The sequence below is a fragment of the Lutjanus erythropterus genome, chromosome 8, assembly GCF_056507025.1.
Source record: "Lutjanus erythropterus isolate fLutEry1 chromosome 8, fLutEry1.hap2, whole genome shotgun sequence".
NCBI lineage: Eukaryota > Metazoa > Chordata > Actinopteri > Lutjaniformes > Lutjanidae > Lutjanus > Lutjanus erythropterus.
Window position 1 is genome coordinate 41522998 of NC_139324.1, and position 25167 is coordinate 41548164.

A 25167-nucleotide genomic window follows, 5' to 3' on the forward strand; every position below is an offset into this window, starting at 1 on the left:
GAGTCCTGTAGTTTGTCCATCTGCCATCCACCGCTTCTTTATGAATCCATAGAATTAGGGTATATAAATTTATTGTTTCAAAGAAAAGTTGTGTGTGAACATTATTCAGCGTGGAAATTCTGTTGTCACCACAAAATAATGTAGTAATATAGAAACACAAGTTCTAGAAGGCAAGGTTGTTGCATTAAATATAAGGGAATCTTAGGCCAAAACAAACATGTGATTTTGTTGGGGTGAGAATGAAATCTGAACACACTCTGCTCACAAAAAACTCAGATCAAACTGCCAGGCGGTGAAGTGAGAAAATATGGATCAAGATTAGGTTGCAACATTGCCTATTTCTCTCCTACAATGTCTCTAATATTAGTTAGCTGTAATACAAGAAAATATCATGAACAGGTGACCGCTGTTTTGGGTCCGGCTTCCAACGAAAGCCCCCAAAACTCACATCAGTCAAACTAGGCAGTGTTGATCAAATATGGATCAAAATTACATTACCACATTGTCTATTTCTTGCTTGTAATGTTTTCAGAAACATATTTCAGTGCGCAGTTTTGCTGTAATAGCAGAAATATTTTGACCAGGTGGCCGCCATTTTGGATCCAGTTTCCAACGGAGGCTCCGGACACTATCAATTCAAACTATCAAACTAGGCAGTGCTGATCAAACATGGCTCAAGATTATGTGATATTGCCTATTTCTCATTGAAAATTTTCTCAGAAACATTTTTAGGTGCGCAGTTTTGCTGTAATAGCAGAAATATTTTGACCAGGTGGCCGCCATTTTGGGTCCAGTTTCCAACAGATGCTCTTGACACTCAAATCGAACTGTCAAACTCGGCAATACTGATTGAATATGGATCAAGATTGTGTAACAACATTGACCATTTCTCACTTGAGTGTTTTCAGAAACATGTTTTGGTGCACTGTTTAACTGTATTTTAAGAAAGTTACTCACCAGGCCGCCTTTGAAAATGAATACTGGGAGGACAAGGAGAGACTTGCATGCTATTCTTTTCTGTTCTCTTCTAACCTTTCATGTTTTTATTCCTGTTGGCAGAAACCACCACTGTACCTGACACTGTGACCCCCACCCTGCCCAGAGAGACGACTGCTGCAATGAGACCCGGTAAACACACACACACACACACACACACACACACACACACACACACACACACACACACACACACACACACATTTTTTAAGCACTCTCACACACAGCATCAGTTTTGTCTCTGTCTCTCGTCCGCACACACTCAGCGCTCTTAAGGTCAAACTCATGATGTCATCATGCACCACGGGGCCTCTGGGCTTTGAAGTCTGTTAGATTCAAGAGTCCCACAGGAAGCTCTGTTTGAGTGAACATAGGCTCTTACAGCCAGAGGATCCCACACACACACACACACACACACACACACAGAAACATACACACACTCATTGAAAATATGACTTCACAGCTACGGGTCAACGACTGTCAGGCAAGTAGCTTTACAGAGGTAGATGTGTAGTGATGTAGTTTAAGAAGCTCCTTGCTGATCCACTGAATCCAGTAACTTAAACTGAATACAGCATTTTATAAATCTCTACTTATTCTGCTCTTTGTCATCATGTAGATTTTCTTTTCATTTGCTTTCATATTTATGCTTTTTTTCTCCTCTCGAGTGTCTCTTTTTGATTTGTATCTACACCCCCTTCACTGCTTTCTGTCTGTCAATTTTCTGCACTGATTCTTCTATCTAGCCCATTCTCTCTCCACATGATCTCTCTTTTGCTCTGATGTTTGTCTTCAGCATGATTTATTGAGATGTCATATTACATGAGCACCATTGCCAAAACATCTAAAGGCAGTGGAAATGTCTCTCAAAGCACTATCAAAATAAAGAGGATAATAAATAGGATAAGACACTGAGAGAAGGTTTAAATTTGATGTGGTGCTAAAAGCACTCAAAGGGGCGACTTGATAATCGGTAATATTTGTTGTAAGCCAAAACAGATGCACTATCAAACGTCTTTATTTACAATCTGTGTGTCTCTCTTCATGCCCTGCAGCCACCACGCCGTCTCTGTCGGCCGTGTGTGACTTTGAGCAGAGCTTGTGCGGCTGGTCGGCGGACCCCCAGTCAGGCGTCAGCTGGTCCCTGCACACGGCCAGCAGCAGCAGTTCAACTGGACACGGCACACATGGAACGAGGCAGGATCTGGCGCTGGGATCAGACAGTGAGTGCTGATTTGTCCCTAATTCACAACACGTAGTGGAGAATTCAGTCACATACAATTACATTTTTCATAATGAGACCTTTAAAATATCCTGACAAGTCTGTGTTGTTTTTACAGTCTTACTAGAGTTTCAGATCAGCATCGGAAAGTTCAGACTCTACAGTTTCTCTGGGTTTAAACGATATAGCATTTGAATCACTGCCTCTGCTGTTTGTATCCAAACAACCAGCTTGGCATCGCCAGATCAATTTGCAAATGTAAATTAGTCTGGAACCTTTCAGTTCATTTTCAATTTCCAAGGGGTGTTATCAACAGACGCAGACCAAAATGCCTCTGGACCGATTTGGACAACCAATCAGAGCAATGGGACATGTGACGTAGCAAAGCTGGTCAATTAAAATGACCAAATCCTGTCGGAAGTATGGCTAGTACACCAGCCAGCTTGCTATTTTAGACTGACCCTTAGTAATGACCAGCAATGAAGGAGATTTCAGAGCTAACGTAATGCTTTATAGAGATCATGGGATTCATCCAACTGAATGAATACCTCACGTATAAACCCAGAACTGCTGTGCGAGCTCAGTCTTGCTGAAAAAACATAATTTGACATGGGCAGATTTAGCTACTGCTTCTGCAGACTTCACATGTGTTTATAAGCACCTGTCACTAGGGTTGCCACCTTCAATGTGGAAAAATAAGGGACACCTTGGCAGTAACCCCAGGCACAGGGACACAAATAAAACAGGGGGTCTTAGAGTCCTCCCTCATGAGATTTTATTTTGTTTCCTGGTGAATCACTGTGCGCCAATTTGTCCTTTTTATGCATCAGTTTCAAAGGCTTCTTCTCTGAACATGAATGTAAAGGGAATAAAGACTGAATAAAAGTAAAAACAAAGTTGCATCGGCTATATTAAGGATTCAAACATCAGATCATAGACATGAGGCAAAATGTGTCCCACAGGTGGACTTGAGATAAAGGTATTTGTCTCATGCATCTGTTTTGGTTCTGTAAAAACATACTGTTAACAGGATGTGCATGAAAATAAGGGATAAACTGCATCCTGTATTGATTCAGTAAGGGACGGTGCATTTTATTTTTCCATAGGATCAGGACAATCTTGTATTATTCAGGACAGGTGACAGAGTTTCTGTGTGATCCAAACATTTGCAATACCTCCAGAGCTTTGTCAAGCCCAAAAATCTGAATTTTTGGATAGAGATAGGTTTCTTAAATATTTGTTATACATGCGTTTAACCTTTTAAAAACAAACTTTTCACTGCAAGTAAAAAAAAAACCAGTTTGCTGTCTGGTTTGCCACACCTGTATTAAAGGGGTGGTGCAGCAGCAATCTAAGCACCATAAATTATATTCATTAAAGAAAGTTGATTTAATTATTCTATATTGCCTAAACAGCTGCAAGAAATTCCCTAACAGAAGGTTCCAGTCTAAACTGGCCCACTGTGGTTTGTGATTTATTTTCATGAATAAAAACATTTCAACAAAACATTTAGTGATGAGGTGTGCTGATCTGAGCACGTTCTAAATATCTAGTTGACCAGTAAGATTGCTTGATCAGAACTACTTGTTGTATAATACATATTATAATATTATGTTTTTGTACGAGGATTTTTCCCACATTCATTCTTTTATTTTTAACCAATACTATACTCACAAGTAACAAATAATCTAATGGCTCTGTGTCCAACCAAGCATCAGTACTTTCAGTCTTTTAAAAACTCTGTATTGTGAGAACCCATGAGAACATTTCTGAGCAGGTCTTCTCCTCTACGTCAACGTGCAAACTTCCCACATACTTTCTGCGACCAGTAGAACCACATTCAACCTTTATCTTTCCGGATTTCCCTCATTTCAAGACATTTCTCATCTTGTAAACATCGTCACGTCGAGACGTTACTCAGCACAAAGACTCCAGCAGCTAATTAAGAGCAAAGTGGTTGTCCTGTGGAGGAATAATACAGATCCCAGCGCTGGGAGGAACCACTGACAGCAACTATGATGCAAGGATTTCACTCTGATCTGCTCAAAGTGTACACGACGACTTAATTGGAGTCTTAACAGTTTCACTTTCCTTAACCTAGTTTGTTACTTTATTGTCTGTTTTCTCTGTTTTTCTACTTTCTACTCATTTTGAATCGCAACTTTTTTGTCTTCTTTTCCCTCTTCTTTTTTAACTTTATGTCTGTATTTTTCCCCCTTCATGAACTCTAATCACCTTGTTCGCTCCTCTTCTGTGCTCTTTTTTTATTTTGTCCTACATTTTATTTACTTCCAATGTCATTTCAGTTGTTCTTGTTACTCCACTTCTTTTATTCCTTCCTTCCTCAGCTCTAACTCACACTGAAGGATGTAATTTCTCTGTTTTTCAGCCGCTTTCCACTTCCAGCCCTCTCACTCCATCACCTCTTCCTCTCCTCACTGACCTCTCTCCCATTTCCCTCAGTGGTACTTGCCTTTTTCCACATCTGTCCATCTTTAATAAGACAGCAGGAGGATAACCAAGACTGTTTTATCCATCACACACACACACACACACACACACACACATTCACTGCCTCACGTACCTCTCACACACATACTTACTGTACTTACACACCCATAAGGCACACACACTCGCCCAGAGCAGCCAGATAAGTCAGATGATGGCTTTGACAGAAGTGCTGCCTTAGCTCTCCAGCTCCCCCGAGGCTCCACACACACACACACACTCTTAAACACACCACTCAAGGTGGGACTGTCCGCGTATTAAACACTCAAGGTGTGTGGGTTAGTTTCCCACTCACACACACACACTCGACCTTGCCATCCTCCAAGGTTTCCTCTGTATCTGTTGAAGCCATCCAGTTTATGGTTGACTGAGCAGCTCCTTCATAAACAGACAGGGCCGTGACATAAGGCAGGGCTCTACATCATACCAGGCTGCTGTGTGTGTGTGTGTGTGTGTGTGTGTGTGTGTGTGTGTGTGTGTGTGTGTGTGTGTGTGTGTGTGTGTGTGTGTGTATGTGTGTGTGTGTGTGTAATTGACATAGCAGCGTCCCTGTCTGCGTGTTAGACAGCAACATGACATTAAGTCTTGTTCTACAGAAACATTAGCGCAGCACCCTGTCTGGAAGCTGTCTCGATATGCAAATCAAATCCCCAACCCTTGTCATTGAAAGCCCTTTTAGGGTTTTAAAAGAGAAAATCCGACCCGAACAGAGCTCATAAGTTATTCTTTTGATCTCAGATAGGGCGAGACAGAAATTCTATACCCTGTGGAGATTTTCGTTGAAAGAAACCCTTCACGCTGCTCCTTGTTGGAAGTGGTTCAGTTATTGATAAGAAGAGGAAACGAGAATGAGGGATGGCTGAAAGGAGATTTAAAAAATGACATCTTAATATCATTTTCTAACATCTGATGTGAATTTGAGTTGTTTTGATGTGATCCAACAGGTGTCACTGAGGTACAAAATTTAAAACAACCAGATTTTTCTGTGATCTTTTCTTGACAACCTGAACCCAGAGCTTTTTTTTCCAGTTAATGACAGGATAATGCAATACAATGATGCAAAAATTAACATTTAATTATGTGAACTGACACAGTTTAAGGCTGCGTTCACACTTAACTGGTTCAAACAATTTGTTTGCCAGTTGTTTGGTTTCTCCAGGCTTTTGTGGATTAAAAAACTGCACACAGGTCGAAAAGATGTGTTATGTTTATGATTTGAATGCAAATCAGCACAATTAGGACTGTATTATTATATAAATATGTGATTTTAAAAAGAATGGAACAGCTAAGCATATATAGGATTTAATAATCTCTTGAGAAATCTGCTTGTAATTGCTCATAATCATGTGGTCACCATGGACAGATATTTGTATTTGCATGAGTGCAGGTATGTTTAGTACTTGAGCCAGTCCAGAGTTGTGTTGATAGCAGGAATCCAAGAAGTGAAACATTTTCACCAGCAGTTACCAACCTGTCTCCTAAAAATTACATTCATATCCAACTAAACTGCAATGGCAAATATGCTTTGACAATGTGTTTCAAAACTTTTCAGTTAACATATCTGAAAAAAAAACATGACTGACAAAGTATTTCATTTATTTTCCATTAACAAGAACTAAGACATGATTTGTGTCAGTAAAGATAATCATCCAAGCAACAATTGACCCTTCGCCAAGCTGTACTGTTGCTACGCCTGTCAAACCTTCCTTTCAAACATGCTGCATGTTGTGCAGTTTTCAGTCATGACGTATTCAACATTGACAGTGAAGGTAAATTTTGATTCCACAGAGAAGTAAACAAAAGCAGGCCTCTCATTTCTAGCTGACATGGATTTTGTTAAATAAAATTATGACTCTCACGAGCAGATTTCATGAGTGTAATGTTAGCTAGCTAATGTAAGCTAATTCTAAGATAAAGCAGACTTTTTATTGTTTCCATCTCACACATTTAAAATAAGAACCCTTAAATATGTAAAGTTACTTAACAGATGCGAACACGATAAATATTAATGCTAAAGGACTGAGGCTAAAGCTACATACAACCAAACATGGGTTGGCCTGTGAAATATGAAATGCATATGTAGCCTATACGATAAACAACATAAATACTGAAATACACTTGGGAATACAGGTGGGAAAAGAAAACACAGGCATGAGGTCAGTGCGGCGGGCCTTTACATGGCCACCTAGTTGGACCAGCCAGACCACAGTCACCCCAAGAACTTTTTTCAGTGTTGGAATGGGGGCGTGCCAGAGAAAGTGTGGGAACCACTGTCCTATTTAACCCCTGGGAATAAGCCATGAGTTTGTTAATGCAATGGTATGTAACGTATCTGTGGCTGAAAGTAATGTTACTGCAGCTAGTAAGCTAGTTGGCCGGACGTGCCAACGTTTGCAGCTTATGTTAGAGCAGATAAAAGTTTAATTCATTCCTCAGCATGTAGAGAAATGCAAAGCTTGACAGGTCTGCAGTGTCTTGTTACTGTTGCTTGAAATGAAGGCAGCATGACCATGAAGGCAGCTCAATTCTTGTGTTCATTGAATCAACTAAATGAGATGCTTTTTCGCATTTTTGTGATGATTAGGGAAGTGAGTAATCAGTGTGACACATATTGAAATAAAAGGCCCAGTCATAGTCTATTTTGTTAAATGAAAACAAAAGTTGACACTGACCATGCACTACTTTTGTTAGCTTCTTACCTCCATATTTAAAGTTAAATTAAATCCTGCACACATCTGTGGAAATGCAAAACCATGAACTCATACTCACACACAAGGCACTGGCAGGTACACACACACTCACACACACACAATGACTGACAGATGAACTCACTCACACACACACACACACCGATATAAACATAAATGAACCAACACTCATGCAAACAGACGCCAACACACACGCATGCACACATTTCCCTCCCTCCCTCCCTCAGAGCCAATTCTACATCCCTGCCTTTCCCTCCCATGGAGAGTTGTTAATTAATTCCCTCCCTTTGTACGTTCGCCAAGATCAAACGCGGAGAGACAGAAAAACACTGCAACTTTCTCTAACTGTACTTAATGAGCAACGGTAATTTAGGTCCCCATTTTCAGTGCCTCCCAGTGAAGAAACAGAGTTACCTCAACCCAAATCCATTATTCATTAAGTGTGATGTGCTGCAGAATCTGTCGAATGTTTTTATTTTTCTGTCTCAGCTTAGGGAGGAAAAACAAGGGTGAGGATAGATAGATAGATAGATAGATAGATAGATAGATAGATAGATAGATAGATAGATAGATAGATAGATAGATAGATAGATAGATAGATCATCCTATGAGATGTTCTGTAGAACAGCTCCCTATTTCTCCCTAATGGTTCCACCAAGAAACCTCTGTGGAGGGTTCTATCTGGAACCTTCCCACCTTCTAAGAGTTCTAAGTGAGAACTCACCTAGTAGGTTCTACCGATTCTGATCTATCCTTCATATCTCACCCAGATAGATAGATAGATAGACAGACAGACAGACAGACAGACAGACAGACAGATACATGTTTTTGTGAGGTGTTGCACACATCGTCTGTATGTCGTTAAAAAAAAGACTATTTGCAGCTCCAGCGAAGCTTTTACTCTGCGGCCATAATAGACAAACTAGACAAACAGCCAAACACAGCAGCAAGCTAATGATTATGATCCTGTTTGGGGAGGAGAAAACGCTACAGCACCATCTTTCTCTCCTTCTCTCATGTCATGTTTGCTCACTCACTCTCCCCCCTCCTTTCCTTTGCGTCCTTTGCTCCCTGCTCATCAATTCTTTGAGGAAAAAAATAACGTATACACACATGCAAACATGCAAAAGCATTGTGAGTGTGTTGGTGTGATCGCCGTGCTGAGTAAGTAGCAAAAACAGGGAGAGCAATAGAACGAGGCGTCAGCATCAGAATGATTAGGGCTGTTTAGCAGGGTGGTGTGTGTTTTTGTGCGTATACAGTGTGTGTGTGTTCATTTGTATCTATAGCCATTAGCGGCCATGATAAAATAGCAGTCTCATTTGCGGTTCAGCCTCATACCACAGAATGATGGGGGTAATGCCTTAAACTCTAAGCAACCACATCCTACTACATCATAAAGTGTGTTGGGGCTGTTTCACCAGCAGAGTGAATCTGCTGCCTTCACAAATCATAAAATTCATTAAAATGGAATCCAGCAAATGAATAAAATGCAAATAGCGCAGAGGAAACCATATATGTGGCTTCAGATTTACAACCGCGCGCTAAAAAGAGTGGTGCTGTATCGGTTTAAAGGCCACTCGTTTATCATGTTACAACTCATTAATCTGAAATACATCACTGATCTTACAATAATGTAGCATCTGCCACCTCTCTTGTCTCTCTTTCCTTTTCCTCCTCCAGATTTCTCAGGGAACTACCTCCACTTGGATGCGGGCGCCCACACCCAGCGCAAGCGAGCACGGCTGCTGAGCCCCGAGGTGGGGCCGGAGCAGGGCCCGCTCTGCCTCGTCTTCTACTACCAGCTCCAGGGGGAGGCGCAGGGGAGCCTGAGGGTCCTGCTGAGGGACACCGACCAGGAGGAGACGCTGCTGTGGGCTCTGAAAGGAGACCAGGGGTCTCACTGGAGGGAGGGCCGCACCATCCTGCCCCAAAGCCCCAAAGAGTATCAGGTAAGGGTTGGTTTTGAACTGAGGAAAATTATAGATCTACCCACTTTTTTAACTCCTTGATTCCACATCACCCTGCCAGGAGTGTTTAAACTCAACTGATCATGTTGACTTGCTCAGATTGTGTTGATTTAGACATTTACTTTTTGTGTTTTTACAATGGTTAAGTTGTCTGTTTGGTTAAATAGTTTCTTTTTTATTTGCTTTCATGATCGCAAGTCTGCCCTGGGACTTTTATTTTGAAAATTCACTGGCCTCTCCATGCTGTTCCTCCAGCTTGATGCAGCATCTTCCATCAAAAATAGATTTGGTGCAAAACAGAACTCAAGCTGTAACTTTAATTGGCTTTGACAATTTGTTGATAATTTGTGGGGCAATTTAATTTTTATTTATTTATTTTTTTTAAGGATTTAAATATCGTGTTCAAATACACACCTACAGTTTTTTTTAAAAGGTTCATTCATGAATTCATTTCTTAAAAACGACATGAACAAAAACATAAAATAGTTCAAAACTATCGGAGAAAATCTGGAGAAACCTAATTTTATAAGACTATCACCTTAAAAACGTTATAATTATGGTAATTATGCACACAATGAAAACTAGTTGGAACAATATAATTTTATGAGTAACAACTTAAAAATTTCTATTATTTAGTAAGTGGTAATTAAAAATACCTTTGATTTGAAGAGGAAGAGCTAATTTTCCCAATTTAGTGTAAATCATTGATAACTCAAAAAGATTGATGCAAACTCTTGCATATTTTTTTTCTTTAGCCAAAACATTTCTGTACAATTTGGTCAATCTTGGACCCTTACTTTTGGCATTGCAGTAGGTGCTTCACCATCTACTGAGCGCACTCTTCTAGGTAACTCATTGTGTTTAATGAAGATTGTAATCTCTCTCGCTCTCTATACTCTAGGTGGTGTTTGAAGGGTTTTTTGAACACCCGACCAGAGGCCACATCAGGATAGATAACATCCACATGAGCAACAGCATCGAGCTGGAGCAGTGTACACGTAAGTCCCATAACCTGTCTGTCCAATCATCAGTATGTCAGGACAGGCTTTATTCAGTCAGTCAGTCTGCCTGTCTGATTCTCTCACTCCTTTACACCAGACCGCTTATTCTGTGTTTTCACCAGAGACCAGTTCAGAGAGAGAAAGAGAGAGAGACGGGAAGAAAGCTCATAATGTTTCTCGTTTACACACACACACACACACACACACACACACACACACACACACACACACACACACACACATGTAAAAAAAAGAAAAAAATATATAAAAAAGAAAGTAGGCCACAAACGGCCTTTGGGCATGGATTCTAATCTATCTTTCATATCTCACCCTCTCCATCTCCCTCAGTCTTTTCCTTTACCGCCCCACCCCACCGTTCTATGATTCTTCTCATTCTTCCTCTCTGTCTCTCGCTCTCCAGCCTCGTCTTCCATTCAGTCCAGCCTGTCACTGGGCTACGCGAGCATCACCACCAACAAACAAACAAACAAACAAAAAAAGTGGTTATGCTTGTGCACGATTACACTATGGAGCAACATGTAGTTAATCTGTGATTAAAATGTCTCTCAGATAAGTATTGGCTTCAATTATGGGCGCTTTGTTATAACTGTAAAAACAGAAAAATGCAGACTTATTTTAAACACAGACTAGACACAGGATTAAGTTTGAAATCCTTAATATTAACATAACACACACACACACACACCCACACACACACACACACACACACGCACACGCACACACACACACACACACACACACACACACACACACACACACACACACACACACAGTTTGTTCTCTCTGTCAGTTGAATTAATGGGAATATTGTTATCATTTAATGTAGCGAAGCACCACTGCACTCACAGCACAGCAGGACAGTGATAGTTAGCCCGATATGAGCACATATATTAACACACACACACACACACACACACACACACACACACACACACACACACACACACACACTAATCTATCATGACATGTAAAAACCACCACTGTTGTTTCATGACACAGGGAGACACACACACACACACACACACACACACACACACACACACACACACACACACACACACACACACACAGAGCAGTGTACTGCTTCTCTTTCAACCCTGTTAGTCTGTCTCATCTCTGTCCAACGTCTTTTATATTTGAATTCTTGTCCACAATAAAATCATAGCGAGGGCCACAACTGTTCTTTTGATCACTCGTGGGCTGGCGGTACGCTTTAATGAGACTTGCAGATTTGTTTCATGAGAATTCCATCGATTTTACACATAAAGAATAAAAGGTTTGCTCATAAGAGGAGGACCGTTTAACCTGTGAAAACAGTTGTATAAAGTCCGTCTGGAGGAACTCCATGGAGTTTGCAAAGACACTGATGATTCCACCAGGTATCAGCAATCAAAGTGCATTATGGGAGGTGTAGGATTCCAGAAGTCCACAAAACCTCATGGAAGTGAAATACTACATTGCTTATACTATTGGCTGACTGACAGGTTGTCATAATATTAAATGATTAGTCTTTTGATTTTTGACTGTTTGTTGGACAAAAGAAGAACTGAAGAAGTCACTTTGGGGTCTGGGAGATTGTGATTCGCATTTTTTACAATTTTTGATATTTTATAGACTAAACAATAACTGATTATTCGATTAATTATGTAATCAGTTATGAAAATAGTTGTTAGCTGTAGGCCTACTTCTAATTTGCTGACTGGTGAAGAGGGCTTTAATCAAGAATGACTTACCTGTGTCAATACTCCAGTGAATGTGTTTTTCTGTTCATATTTGTTTCTTATTATTCCTCCATCTTATCTTATCTCATCATTTTTTCTTTTGTCCATCTTTTCTCAACACACTGCTCCAACCTCCTTATGTTTGCTGGCATTCTGTCGTCTTACTGGTCTGTTTTTCTTCGCCCCCCCCCCCCCCCCCCCCTCCCCCCATCTTCTCTCTCCCTCTCACTTTCATAATAGATGTCACATCCTGCGGCAAATAATAAACAGCAGTAAATTTCAGTCCCTGTTCCCACGACCCTTTAACTTACCTCCACCCTTCCTTCCCATTCCTCTATTTCCCTTCTCTTCACCCTCCTCTCACTCTTTTCACCTCCATCTTTCAATCCAGACCTTCATTTCTTCTTCTCTACCCAACGTGCCGGCCGCCACGAACGGCCTGTGTCTCACCTCAGGAGACGAGAGTCAGACAGCAATCACAGGAAAGGGGGACGTAGAATGACAAAGCAAAAAAAGAGAGAAAGTGAGAGCAAATCAGAAATGACAGACAGAGAGAGAGAGAGAGAGAGAGAGTCACATTCAGGAAGGGCACGCTGCCTCTCCTCCAAACCTGTCATCCCACACTTTTGTCTTCTTCTCTTTATTTTCTCTCCATTTATGAAAAAAATGACTGTCATCCAGGAAGATTTATCGGCCTTTAGACTCCTGAACCATCTCGGAACTCGACAAATCTGTATTGATTTTCTCAAAAAGGGGTAACAAGTGCCTTGGCAAAAAATGCAGCATCCTGCAATTTTGCAATTCAGCTGTATCAAAATGCATTTCTGTTAACGGTCATCAGCGATGCAGTTGTACCGTATCAATTTAATCATGGAAATGTGCCACAGTACACTGAGATGGAGCTCCGATGTGGATGCTCTCCTCTCATATACTCCATAATGGAAAACTCTTAAGATTAAATCACAACATTAAAGCTACCCCAAGGAGTTTTTAACTGGTTATAAAACAGCCTCAATCTAATATTGAAACCTCTATATGACCTTCACAAGCAAACGAGAAGATCGGCTATTTCTATATAGTTATTCTTAATGCCTGCCACCGGGTCAAGTCTCCTTGAAATCAGATTAAATAAGCCTGTGTTAACATTTTCCTAGGTTAAAGTTGGTCTCAAGAGATTTTCATTTACGTCATTTTATTTTTGACACCATAGTTCGTGGTTATGGCGGTGGAAACACTGCCACGTTTGTCCACAGGGGTCTCCAGAATCCACACCATATGAACATTAGTTGTAGTAGCTTTAAGTGTAGATTCAGGCATTGCAAGGGCCTTCTTGCTACCAGCACTTCCTCACTTCATTCAGACTCTAGCTTGAGTGACCACAGCTGCATGCTCTCTCTCTCTCTCTACGCACACAAACCAATCAACACAAACTGAAGGAAGTTTATCAGTGTTCTGGCTGACTGCAGAGTGAGTCTGATTGTCGGCTCTTGATTGGCCACCATAGCATGACATCTCCAAAAGTTAGGTCTACCTCAACCTTTCCAGTGCACACAGCTGTGTGTTTTTTTGATATGCTTTGTTGCCATGTCATACTGGTAATCACTTTTGATAGTGAACATCCATGCTAAGCTAGTTATTATTGTTTATAGTAGTTTAGATTATAGTGCAGCCGTCATCACGACCGTAACATATGAGTTGTTGTTTATAAAATAGGTATAGGAAATGCACTTAATTTATTCATTCTGACCAGAAGCAACGTTAACATGCATACTACTGGAGATAAAAAATGAATGACCACAGGGGGTGATATCAAAAGCAAAGAGGGGGGAAGTACCCCCTACCCATCCACCAGCAATTTTCACCTCACCACCTGCAGCGCCTAATTTAGTCTGAATGTGGTCTCTGTGTAAAATACTCTACCTTAAAGCCAACAGTAATAAACTTAAACAACAATGGACGCTAGGATCCAAAGTTTTGTACATGAGCAGCTCCAGAAATGAAGACTGAATTTGTGACGTATAAGTCACCCGAACTTGAATCTCCAACTTAGATTTACATCACTGTCGCTCTATCAGTGCTCTTCATCACTTCATCATTCATATCTGTTACTAACCATCATCAGTAACATTTCTTTTCCGTCTGTCTCTTTTTTTGCAGAGCCTTTCCCTGCCTTAACTCCTGGCATAACCAGTAAGTTCTACTTTCAGTTCTACTTGTTCTTCCTGTGTCAAATGTCTGTGCTTTCTGCTTGTTGCTAAGCTCAGCTCGCAGCGCTGCACTGCCCCTGAGTAACCTTGTTAGACCATAACATAATGTTACAGACAGCTAAATAGACATAAACCACACTTATTCTGACTGAAAATTCAAACCTTTAAGCTATTAAATCACTCCCAAACAAACTCTTGGTTCTTATCCATATAACTTTACATTAACAGATTTAAACAGTGTGTAAGACTTTGTCAGAGTGTATTTTTTTTGTGGACTTTCTCCACATTTAAGAGGATTATGGTGACAACATTGCAACCTGCATTGTTCCAGCATGATTCCCTGCATGCTGGGCCGAGGCTCTTGGTTATGTAGTTTGGTATGTTCCTCTGTGAGAAAATTACATTTTCCACGACACAGACTGTTTACTACAATAGCAACACTGGCAGACTGCGAGAGCAACATGTGCAACAGAGTCAGGGTGTATTTACACATTCCACAGACTGACTAATGGTGTGCACCATGTTGTGCGTGATCTGTCACTGGTATACGAGTCTCAGGAGTGCATGATTGTGCCTATAGTGTGCACAGACTCACAGTGAATTACTGAAACAGTGTTGTGCTCATATGGTAAACAGCTTAAAGGGATAGTTCAGATTTTTTGAAGTGGGGTTGTAGAAGGCACTGATCCATAGTCAGTGTATAAACTGAAGTAGATGGTGGTCAACACACCCCAGTTTAGCACCACCCCTGACTATCGCTAAATACCTCATACACCCCACTTCAAATAATCCAGACTATCCTTTGAAAAGGTGACATACTGTAGGAATGAAGGTTAAAATCAAAATGTCATGGCTGAACTGCTCAGACAAAGTGAAACAGCTCCAACATCTCCATCTGTTGTTTTTTGTCTGATTATCAAGGAAATTAAACAAAATTAAGCAGAGCATTTACTCCATCAGTCCAACTCAGTTGTAGAGAACAGCACACTCACTCCCTGTTCAGCACCATACAAGGAGCCTCACTTTTTTCTTGTTCTCCTCCTCTGCCCTTTCTTTTTTTTTTTTGCATCTCCCTCCTCTCTGCTTCTCTACTTTCATCCCAGCTATTCTTTTTCATTCCCTTCCTTGCCTTTGTTTTTAGCTTTTCTTCCTTTTCTTTATCCTTTCCTCTCCTCCTCCCTCTCTCCTCTCCTCTCTGCTCCTTTGCCTCCATTTCTCACTCGATTACTCTGCCCAGCAAACTGCTGATCCCACCTGAATGAAATGCAGAGCTGATCACCATCCAACTTCCCTCTACTTTTTTTTTTTTTCTTTTTCTCTCCTTCCTCCTCAAATAGGCCAGTCTGAAAGCAGATGAAAAGGGCTTAGACAGATTATGCTACTGGATCTCTTGCTTTCAAAGTCTGGGTCGGCACCTAAAACACTGACTGTAGGACTGCTTTTGTTTAGAGACACATTAGTGACACCGAATTTCTTCACAGTATTTTTACAAAATACACTGTATAGGCCTCTTATTTGACCACGATGATCAATAGTTCTATGTTTTGTGGGTGTTTTTTGCGCTGGTGATTAGTATCCACGTTGATCATAGATAATTAAGACCAGGATAAAACTGGAACACATCTGTGTCTTTAATGACCTTTTATTTCTTAAGGCGGTGTTTCTCAATCTTTTCCACGTCAGAAAGTATTGAGCTCGGTTCATCCACTTCACTCTCAGCAGAGCTGCTCGAAATATTCTTCTCATGATCTGCACCTCTCTTTGTAATAGTTCCTGTTTTTGAAGTGTTTTTGAGGCATTCATTTCCAGTCTTCATTTTATCTCCATTTACGTTCTTACCATTGCAGTTTGAGCTCATAACTACCAGTATTCATGCATGACCTATGCGTGTACTGCGTGAATGATTATGACTGATAATGTCTGATATTGCACCAAAAATACAGGAAAGACAAAACTTATTTTAAAATATCTCATATTAAACTCATATTTTATGTATTTTCATTTGGGATTTTATTTTATTTTAATAGTGTTATGTTTTTAAATTAATTTATTAAATTTTTAAAGACATTCAGGGACCATTGAGAATCTAGGACTTAAAGGGACAGTTCACCCCAATATCAAAAATGCATTTTTTTCCCCCGGCCTGTAGTGCTATTTAAGATTTTTTCAAGGTTTTTTTCGTGTGTGTTGCAGAGTTTTGGAGATATTAGCCATAGATTGACAAACAGGCACTACAGGCCAAGGGAAAAATATGTGTTTTTGATTTCGGGGTGAGCTGTCCCTTTATAGTGCAAGATCTCATGTTTTTAAAGCTGGTGGCTAAAGTGCAAGTAACTATTTACTTGGTTTATGTTCATTTTATCGATGATGTGTGCTTAATTTAGTTTAGGTCTGTGGCCATTTACTACTCATGTTGTAGGGGCTTAAATTGTGGGGACTCACCTTCCTTATGGGGACAAAACATAAGTTGTAAATTATTAAATGTTAGCGTAAGGACTCGGGTCAGGGTTAGGGTTACATAAGAAGTGGTTATGGGTAGGGTTAGAGTAAGTCTCCATGAAATTAATGTAAGTCATTATAATGTCCTCTGAAGTGATGGCAACATGACTGTGTGTGTGTGTGTGTGTGTGTGTGTGTGTGTGTGTGTGTGTGTGTGTGTGTGTGTGTGTGTGTGTGTGCGTGCGTGCGTGCGTGCGTGTGTGAATAGATCAAAAGGATTCTTTGAATACTGTCAGATCTTTGAGCACTTGGTTTTGTTCACAGTTCAATAAAATCATGACTACCATCTCCAAAAATAGTAAAAACCAAGAGTTAAACTCAGAAAGCTCTCGTCACCTGACTCACACGCTAAATATTTGACCTATTGCTTGCAGGCTTATTAGACTATTGGACCCTGAGCTGATATCATGTGACTCCCAGCATGACAACAGTGTCAGTTCAAACACGCACGTGTTTTCATGAGAGCGAGCTGGGGTACGAAGGATTAAGTTTCTCCTTTGGGGCGCCCGTTGAAAAGTAAAAGAAGAACTGAAGTGTTTCTCTTTGGGTGAGCAGATGTAGTTGAACCCAATTCAAGACTTAATGGGATAGTTTGGATTATTTGAAATAGGACTGAATGAGTTACTTATCCATTGAAGCAGAGAGGGAAACCAGCACTAAAGCTAAGTAATAATGCTGTGGACAGAGTCAGCTGCTAAAGGTATTTTAGCAAGTACTACTTAAAAAATCAACATCAGTTTAAGTATAGGTTATATTTAGGACAATTTAACTGCTTTACTTTGCTGTCAGACAGCCTCTTTTGATGGGAAACTCTAGTAATATGAGCCAAATATCATTCTCTCTAAACTAACCAAACTCAATTGGCAAAATCAGCAATTTTACCTCTCAGAAAACAGGAGTTGCTGGTCTATACTGCCTAGATTTATTGTTTTGTTTTTGTTATTGTGTGACTTTTAAGAGTCAAGACTAAGCTTTTAAAACACTGAGGCCACACAATAACAAAAAATAAACTAACAGATGGAGGCAGTGGTAGGCCAGCAGCTCTCATGTTCTTCTACTTAAAATCACCAGTTTTGTCAGTGGGGTTTGGTTGGTTTGGAGAGAGCGATATTTGTCCTGTATAACAGTAGTTTCACATCAGAAAAGGCTGTTTGATGGCAAAGTAAAGCTGTGAAAATATTCTATATATAGTGTAAACTTTTTTAGGTGGACCTTTTAAAAGTGCCTAAAATACCTTGTCCACAGCAGTACGTTACTTAGCATCTGAACTGGTACTCCTTTTCCTCTCCAAAAGGGGCTTGCAAACCACCATGTTATATATATAATACACTGACTATCAATAGGCACCTCATACAACCCTATATTAGAAAATACAAACTATTCCTTTAATCTCTTGACCCAAAATTGACCCAAAATCTCACATTATGGAGAACCTTAAGGAGAACTGGACATATTCAAAGTGTTTCTCCTTAATTGTAGCCTGATGACATGATCATTAGTTAACAGTAGATAGGCAGTTTCATTGTGCTGTGATATGAATTAGTGAGCCACACTGTTGAGTTTTTGTATCTATGGCAACCAAGGAGGCATTTCGCTTCTGGCAAGAGAGAGCTGACTGCACACCTACTGATCATACTACACACGCGCACACACGCACACGCACACACACACACACACACAGAGAGAGAGAGAGAGAGAGAGAGAGAGAGAGAGAGAGAAAAAAGAGGCTAATTCTGGCTTCATTTGACTATAGAGAAGACTTGCACTTTCGACTCCACTTTTTAAAAGTATCTCATTCAGATAAGGAAAGATTATTGAAGTGTGAAGGTTAAGACCTGAAATGAGAGAGACACAAATGAACTGATTCAGAAACTCAAGTAACCAAAAGTTCCTTGAAAGCCACACTTTTTTTTAAGCTCACTTTTAGGAACAGTGCTCTTTAGAAACTTTAGCCCCTTTCTTCCCTTTTAGATTAAAAGAAGCAGTAAAGTAACGGTCAATTTTTTTTTGCAGCCCTAGAAATCATCTGTGTCCTAATCCACTGGTGGGAAGGCTCTCTGTGCAGGCTGCTTAGAGCACAGCTTTACAATCAAAGCCAATTTTAAACCCTTAAAGAGTACGTCTGAACTTTCAAAAAAAAAAGACTAAATTAAGCTCACTGGTTTCCTTGAGGTTCTAGGCCTTTCTCTGCACCTCTCCTTCCTCTGTGTTTTCATAATTTCTCTCCTCTCTCTCTCGTCTTCATCTTGCCCGCCCCGGCTCTATCCCCTCTTTCTTTCTTCCTCACGTTCTTTCCCTCTCTCCCGTTCTGTCTCTCTTTCTTCCTCAACCTCTCTCTCAGCGGCTTTCTTTCACAGTGAGTTGACAGAGTATTGAAGTTTCAGACAAACCCTCTAATGCAGGATTAAAGATATCATGGCAGGATTAGCTCTCTCCTTTCACTTCCCCTCCCTCCCGCCCTCTCTCCTCACTTTCTAGCACCCCTCCTCTATTTCACTCCATTCTTTCTTCCAATAATACCTTCTCTCTCTCTTATCCTTTCTCTCCCCCTGTAATTTCTCTCTGATTTCCCCTCTTCCTCCCTCCACTCGACTCCTTTCAATGTGATCTTGCCCTGATAAAAGCAGCTGCATCCTACCGAATACAACCACTTAACACTCCCCACCCTTTGTCCAAATCAGCCAGTCACTGCATAATCAAGGCTTTGCATTCTCTGATTGACTCTGAACGCATGGCATGAGCCTTTGCGTGTCAATGTGCAGCTAATGCTTGTGACATTTGCATCAACCAAAAATACGGTGAATAAAACCAGCACAATCAAAGCATATATGCATCAGCATTTTTTTAAGAATGAAGACTTTAAATGACATAATAGTAATATAATATGCAATTGGATGTGTAACTACTGGACTAAATCTAGGAGCTGACCATCTGTTTTTTGCCTGCTGCTGTCTTCCACATTATGCTTAGTCGAATACCAGCCAGGCATAATCATGTCAGCACGCCGTTGCAGTAATTGACCATTCACTATGTCCCCCCCCCCCCCCACTTAGTCACTGTTACCAGGCCAGACCTAAGAGGTAGAAATAAACAGGCTTCACATTTCTAGTTTCTAGACAGTTTTCACCAGTTATATCAGCTGAAATGCCTTTTTTTATCTAACCATTGCTCGGATGTTTCAGTTCTTGCTAGATCGCTAACATTAGCTCCGTGAGTTAGGTGAAAATGCTCATTTGAACTTCTGTAAAGGGGGTCTTAAACATGTACTTGATGGCTACATACATGTTATTTTGCCAAAAAAAAAAACCCCAAAAAACATTGATCTAAAGCTAGTACAAGGAACTCTCATATTTAATAATGGCTAACAAATTTCTCACTGTAACATTAGTTATGAAAATTTAAACACAAACTTGTTTCATCTGATTTCAAGGAGAATTTGACCCGCTGGTATCCATCCAAAAATAACTATATAGACACTGATGGTCTCATCTGAGTCTTACAGTCTTTGCTATGACAACTTGACATTAATCAAGACAACATACCCTGTTATACACGTATATTTGACACTTAAATTGATGTAAGCAGAATTATTATTATTTATTAATGACACTGTTATAAACATCATCTGACAGTGTCTTTATGAACACTGCATACTGTTGTAATCATGTTCATTCAGTCAGTTATGTAATTTTTAATGCAAAGTGACAACTTGACATTAACCAAGACAACGTCTTTGTTATGACAACATGACATTAAGCAAAACAGCTATGTTTATGCTTTATGAAAACTTGACATTGACCGAGACAACGATGTCTTTGTTATGACAGCTTGACATGAACTAAGATGTCAAAACCAACCACATATGACAATATAATTTAATGTTAAAACATGGAGTTGAATAGTCTCTTTAAGTTTGATAATATAATATAACATGATATATAATAAAATAGAGAAAAAGCATTAATAAAAAATGATAAATAATAAATAAGTAAACATGATATAAAAAAGAGGAAATATAAAAAAGTAGTCCACAAACTTTGTAGTTTTTGAAAGGGACAAAAAACAATATCCCCCTCAAAACACTTTAAATGCTAAGTGTCGCTCTTACTGAAAGCTTGACAGAACCGCTATGCCCAGTGACCGTTGATAGACTTTGATTTGACAAACACTGTCAGGGGGAGGAGTTTAGCGAATGGTCAATTAGACGATTAACAGCTCTCCAATGCGGTCTGCATGCCTGCCTCCCTTGTCCGTAGTGCCGACCAGTAATGTGTCCTCCTGCCCTCCAGGGGGTGCCATGTCTGGGATGGAGCCCACAGTAGACACAGTGGCGGTGCAGCCTGTCCCTACCTACTGGTACTATGTGTTGGCGGGAGGCGGTGCCCTCTTGCTGCTGGTCACTGTGACCGTGGTGGTCATACTTTGCCGCCGTCGGTACTACTGGGCGCCCAAGAAGACCAGCGCTGGTCATCATCATTCAGTGATGTACCACAACAGCCAGCATCCAAACCAGCAAGGTCACCAAAACTGCTACCAGAACCAAACCCTCAGCTATAATCTGATCCACAGCCCCAACCAAAACCACCTGTACCCAGGTACCGGGCAGAGCCTTGAGCCCATGCTCACCATCAGACTGGAGAAAGAAGACAGCTGTGATTCCCAGTGTTAAAAAAAAACAAAAAAAAAACAGCTGGACTACATATGAATGATAGAATTTATATCAAAGGAGGATCTACATGGAGGAGATGCAGCAGTTCCTGATTGAATTACGAGATCAGGATGCACCTTTGCTAAACTTCCTTGTTTGCTGGAATGAACTCCTGACATCAAAACTTCACATCTTCAGTGGGGAGAGCAGATGAAAGAACTTCAAGTGCCCATTCTGATGGCTGATGAGGGCCTGATAACAACATTAGAGTGCAACTTAAGAGCATACTGGCTTCTGCAGCTGCACCCCAACCTGAGAATAAAATGAATTATGATCAGAAAAACAAGTAAATCACAAGTTGGCTGCAGGCAAAACACATGTCCATGCGTTGTACAGTGTAACAGCATATTTTCCACTTCTATAAGGATGTGTCTGTCTGTGTGCAAGGCTCTGATCTGCAGCTTGGACACTGCCTGCCTCCAAATACCCTGTCCGACAGAGAAGGGATTTACACACAGGTACAGGGAGATAGAAGTCACAATGTGCGCTGCATAAAAAGAGAGAGAAGGCTGTTTCTTTTGGGTCAGACTGAAGCCGCTGTGTACTCGTCCACTAGCCTTTGAGAGACTGGGAGTGACAGGGACAGATTAAGAACAGAAAAGGAAGAGGTAGAGGAGGAATTAGTGCTGCTCGTCCAGCCGTGACGGATAGACAGCTACACATCCAGCTCCTTTTGGTCTGCGAGCTGGGGAGGAGGAATCAGTGTTGTGCTGCTGTTCTCTGTCTGGTTTACACGAGGGGAAGATAGGATGAGACAGCTTACATCCTGCAGGCCCAGAAACAAACACACTCTCGACATCAAGACACACAAAGGCTCAAAAGTCTCACAAGCATATGCACGGACACTTCAAAACTTTTTTTTTCATTACATCCTGATATGCCTTTTAAAAAATGTGCTTTAAAACTATTACCTCTTCGGGTAGTGCCTCCGTGTCAGATTAGAGTATGAATGGACTCTACACTGTTTTTTTTTTTTGTTTTTAAATTGCCTGGATCTCATTGATAATCTGATGCCTGTGTCTGTTAATGTTCAAACTAAACATCTTTGAATGACCTGCACATTAGACTGGGTGAATGAAACAAATCCAAACACATACTGTATGTACTGAGCATTTAACCCTGCAGTTCTACTTTTATTTGAAGTCTGTGGAAGTTAAAGTCTTTACCTCTGTTAAATATTTTCTTGTGTTGTTCTAGATCAGTGGTTCTCAACTTTTTTGAGTCATGATCCCTGAGGAAAAATCAGGTTGGTGTTTGTGACCCCTCCGTCTGCCTGAGACTAGCGTTTAGTATCGCTTGAATTTAAGGATTCTGATTCTGGTTCTTGTTATCAATTCCAGCTCTTAACGATCCTCGATTTCGACTTTTTAAGATTATCGGTTATTTTACCTAAATTGGAAATTATTTTGAAAGTCTTAATTTTTTATGCAAATGGTTTTCATTGTTCCATTGATGATTTCCTCCAACTATTGTTGGGTGCAGTGGGATTGTGGGTCATGACATTGAGACGGCCCTCATTTGCTTCATTTCCCATGATGCATTGGTGAGATTTTAAGTTTGCTATTACACGTTCCCAAATACAGATGCTAATTTCTGTGAGTGTTTGTTCAGAACATGATGAGTTATGTTGGTATTTGTCATTTTTGTGCTGGTATAGAAACTTTGTGGTGGTTCGAGGTGGTTAGTATATTTCACCACTCCAGCTGGGGCAGGTTGGAGTTGATGCAAAGATTTGTTAATGGCATTTTTTCAGCATTGTGATCATTAACAATAATGTAATTATTAATTGGGTCAGTACACAGAGGCGTAAGTGTGCTGTAAAAAGGAAAAAGTTGAGGAAACTCAAAATTTCTAGGCAATGTTCTGCAATGGATTGTTGAGTTTTGAGCTCAGCTCAAATTCTACCATCCTCCCAACTTCTAATCTTTTGTTGAGATTGTTTACTTTTCCTTTTTAGACAAACGCAATGCTTTGAATTTCAGAAACTGAAAATGTTGCATTTAGAAAAATACTGAGTAAATTCATTGAAGTAAAAGTAAAAGTTAAAATGTTTATAATTTCATTTCAATATTTGAAAGTTTTTTTTAAGTTTCTAAAACTCAAAGATTTAAGTTTATCCAAAGAAGAAAAGTAAATTATCTCAACTAAAGATTATAGGTCAGTAAAACTTTCTAAAGTTTATTTCAAATCTAATAAGTATAGCAATCAATAAGCTGTACTGAAATTAAAATTCATAAATTTAGAACCAGTTCCAAGTTACAACTGGTTCTCGATGCTCAAACCTACCTGGGACTGATCAGGAATCACTGCATAAAATGTAAAAGCTACCAGACTCACAACACCTGAGTTCTTGTCTCTGATATTGAATGTCTTTAAATCACTGAGAGCTGCTTCCTGTCTCTCGTTCCATGCTGCTCGCCATAACTGGTGATTTTATTTTATTCTCCACAACCATCTGGAGACCCCCAGAAATTATCTTGCAACCCCCGTTGGAGGTCCCAACCACGGGTTGAGAACCACTGTTCTAGATTACAGAGAGTATTAGGTAACCTGAAAACGTGGTCCACTTGGCAGTTTTGCTTCTATTGAACAGGTGAGACCAAACACATACTGTGAGAAAGAGCTTCTAACATATGAGGCCTTTTAGGAAACCACTCATCCAGATTTCTTGGTGTTTTCTTAATCATCTGTTTAACTGTATGAGTGTCTGCATTCTTTTTTTTCCATATGTTTCCCATGTTTATAGAGTCCAGATAAGTTTGCATAGAAGTGAACCAGACGAGTGTGACATAATGCATTTTTGAAGTTGGTTTATACATTATTTTGCAATGCTGAGAGTAACATTAGCACTTTTCTGCTTTTTAACAATCATCTGATGATTTATGATAATTTCTTACTTTTACTGTGAATCTTAATACAAAAAGTAAGTTGACTGATTGTGAATTAAATAACTTTTTTTCTTTGTAATCACATGTTACAGTCGGCCTACATGTGCTTCTGATGTATAATAGTTATACAATGTTTATTTTTTTATACTCACTGGCTGTTTGAAGGCAACAGTCCTGTTGATTGTGTTCACTGAGATGATCTTAACTTTTCTTAACTTTTATTTAATGTGTTGAAGTTGAAGCCATTTTGCAACAGCGGATGTTTGTCCTGCATTTAAAGCATTCAAGCTTAAAGGGATAGTTCACATTTTTTTGAAGTGGGTTTATATGAGGTACTTATGTGTAGTCAGTGTATTACCTGCAGTAGAAGGTGGTTGGTACACCCCCAGTTTGAAGAAGTAGCAGGAGTACTGGTGTTGGAAGCTAAGGAATGTATAATATATAATATTTACAATAGTTTCACAGCTTTACCCACCAGGAAACAGCCGTTATATAAGCCAAATATCACTTTCTCTAAACCAACCACACTCCATGGGAAAAATCCATATTTTACCTCACAGAAGAGCTGCATCGATCTGTTAGTTTGTTTGTGTTATCGTGTGACTTCTGTGCTTTAAAAGGTTCATTTGCATCCACCAAAGCCACACAGTAACACAAACAAACGAACAGATTGGGGAAGCAGTAGACCAGAAACAAGGGCTGCAACACTTGTCGTCAT

General features: G+C 40.1%; 1 protein-coding gene across 1 annotated transcript in view; it reads left to right on the top strand.

Annotated features, from left to right (window-relative positions):
- Window positions 1-25167, top strand: part of LOC146323347 (neuropilin-2-like) — a 151151-nt gene that overhangs the window by 114640 nt on the left and 11344 nt on the right. Inside the window, exons 12-16 of the mRNA XM_084725536.1 lie at window positions 1060-1128; window positions 2052-2219; window positions 9118-9386; window positions 10306-10402; window positions 14305-14337. Of these exons, the coding sequence (XP_084581662.1) occupies window positions 1060-1128; window positions 2052-2219; window positions 9118-9386; window positions 10306-10402; window positions 14305-14337 (636 nt within the window). The remainder of the gene's footprint in view (window positions 1-1059; window positions 1129-2051; window positions 2220-9117; window positions 9387-10305; window positions 10403-14304; window positions 14338-25167) is intronic.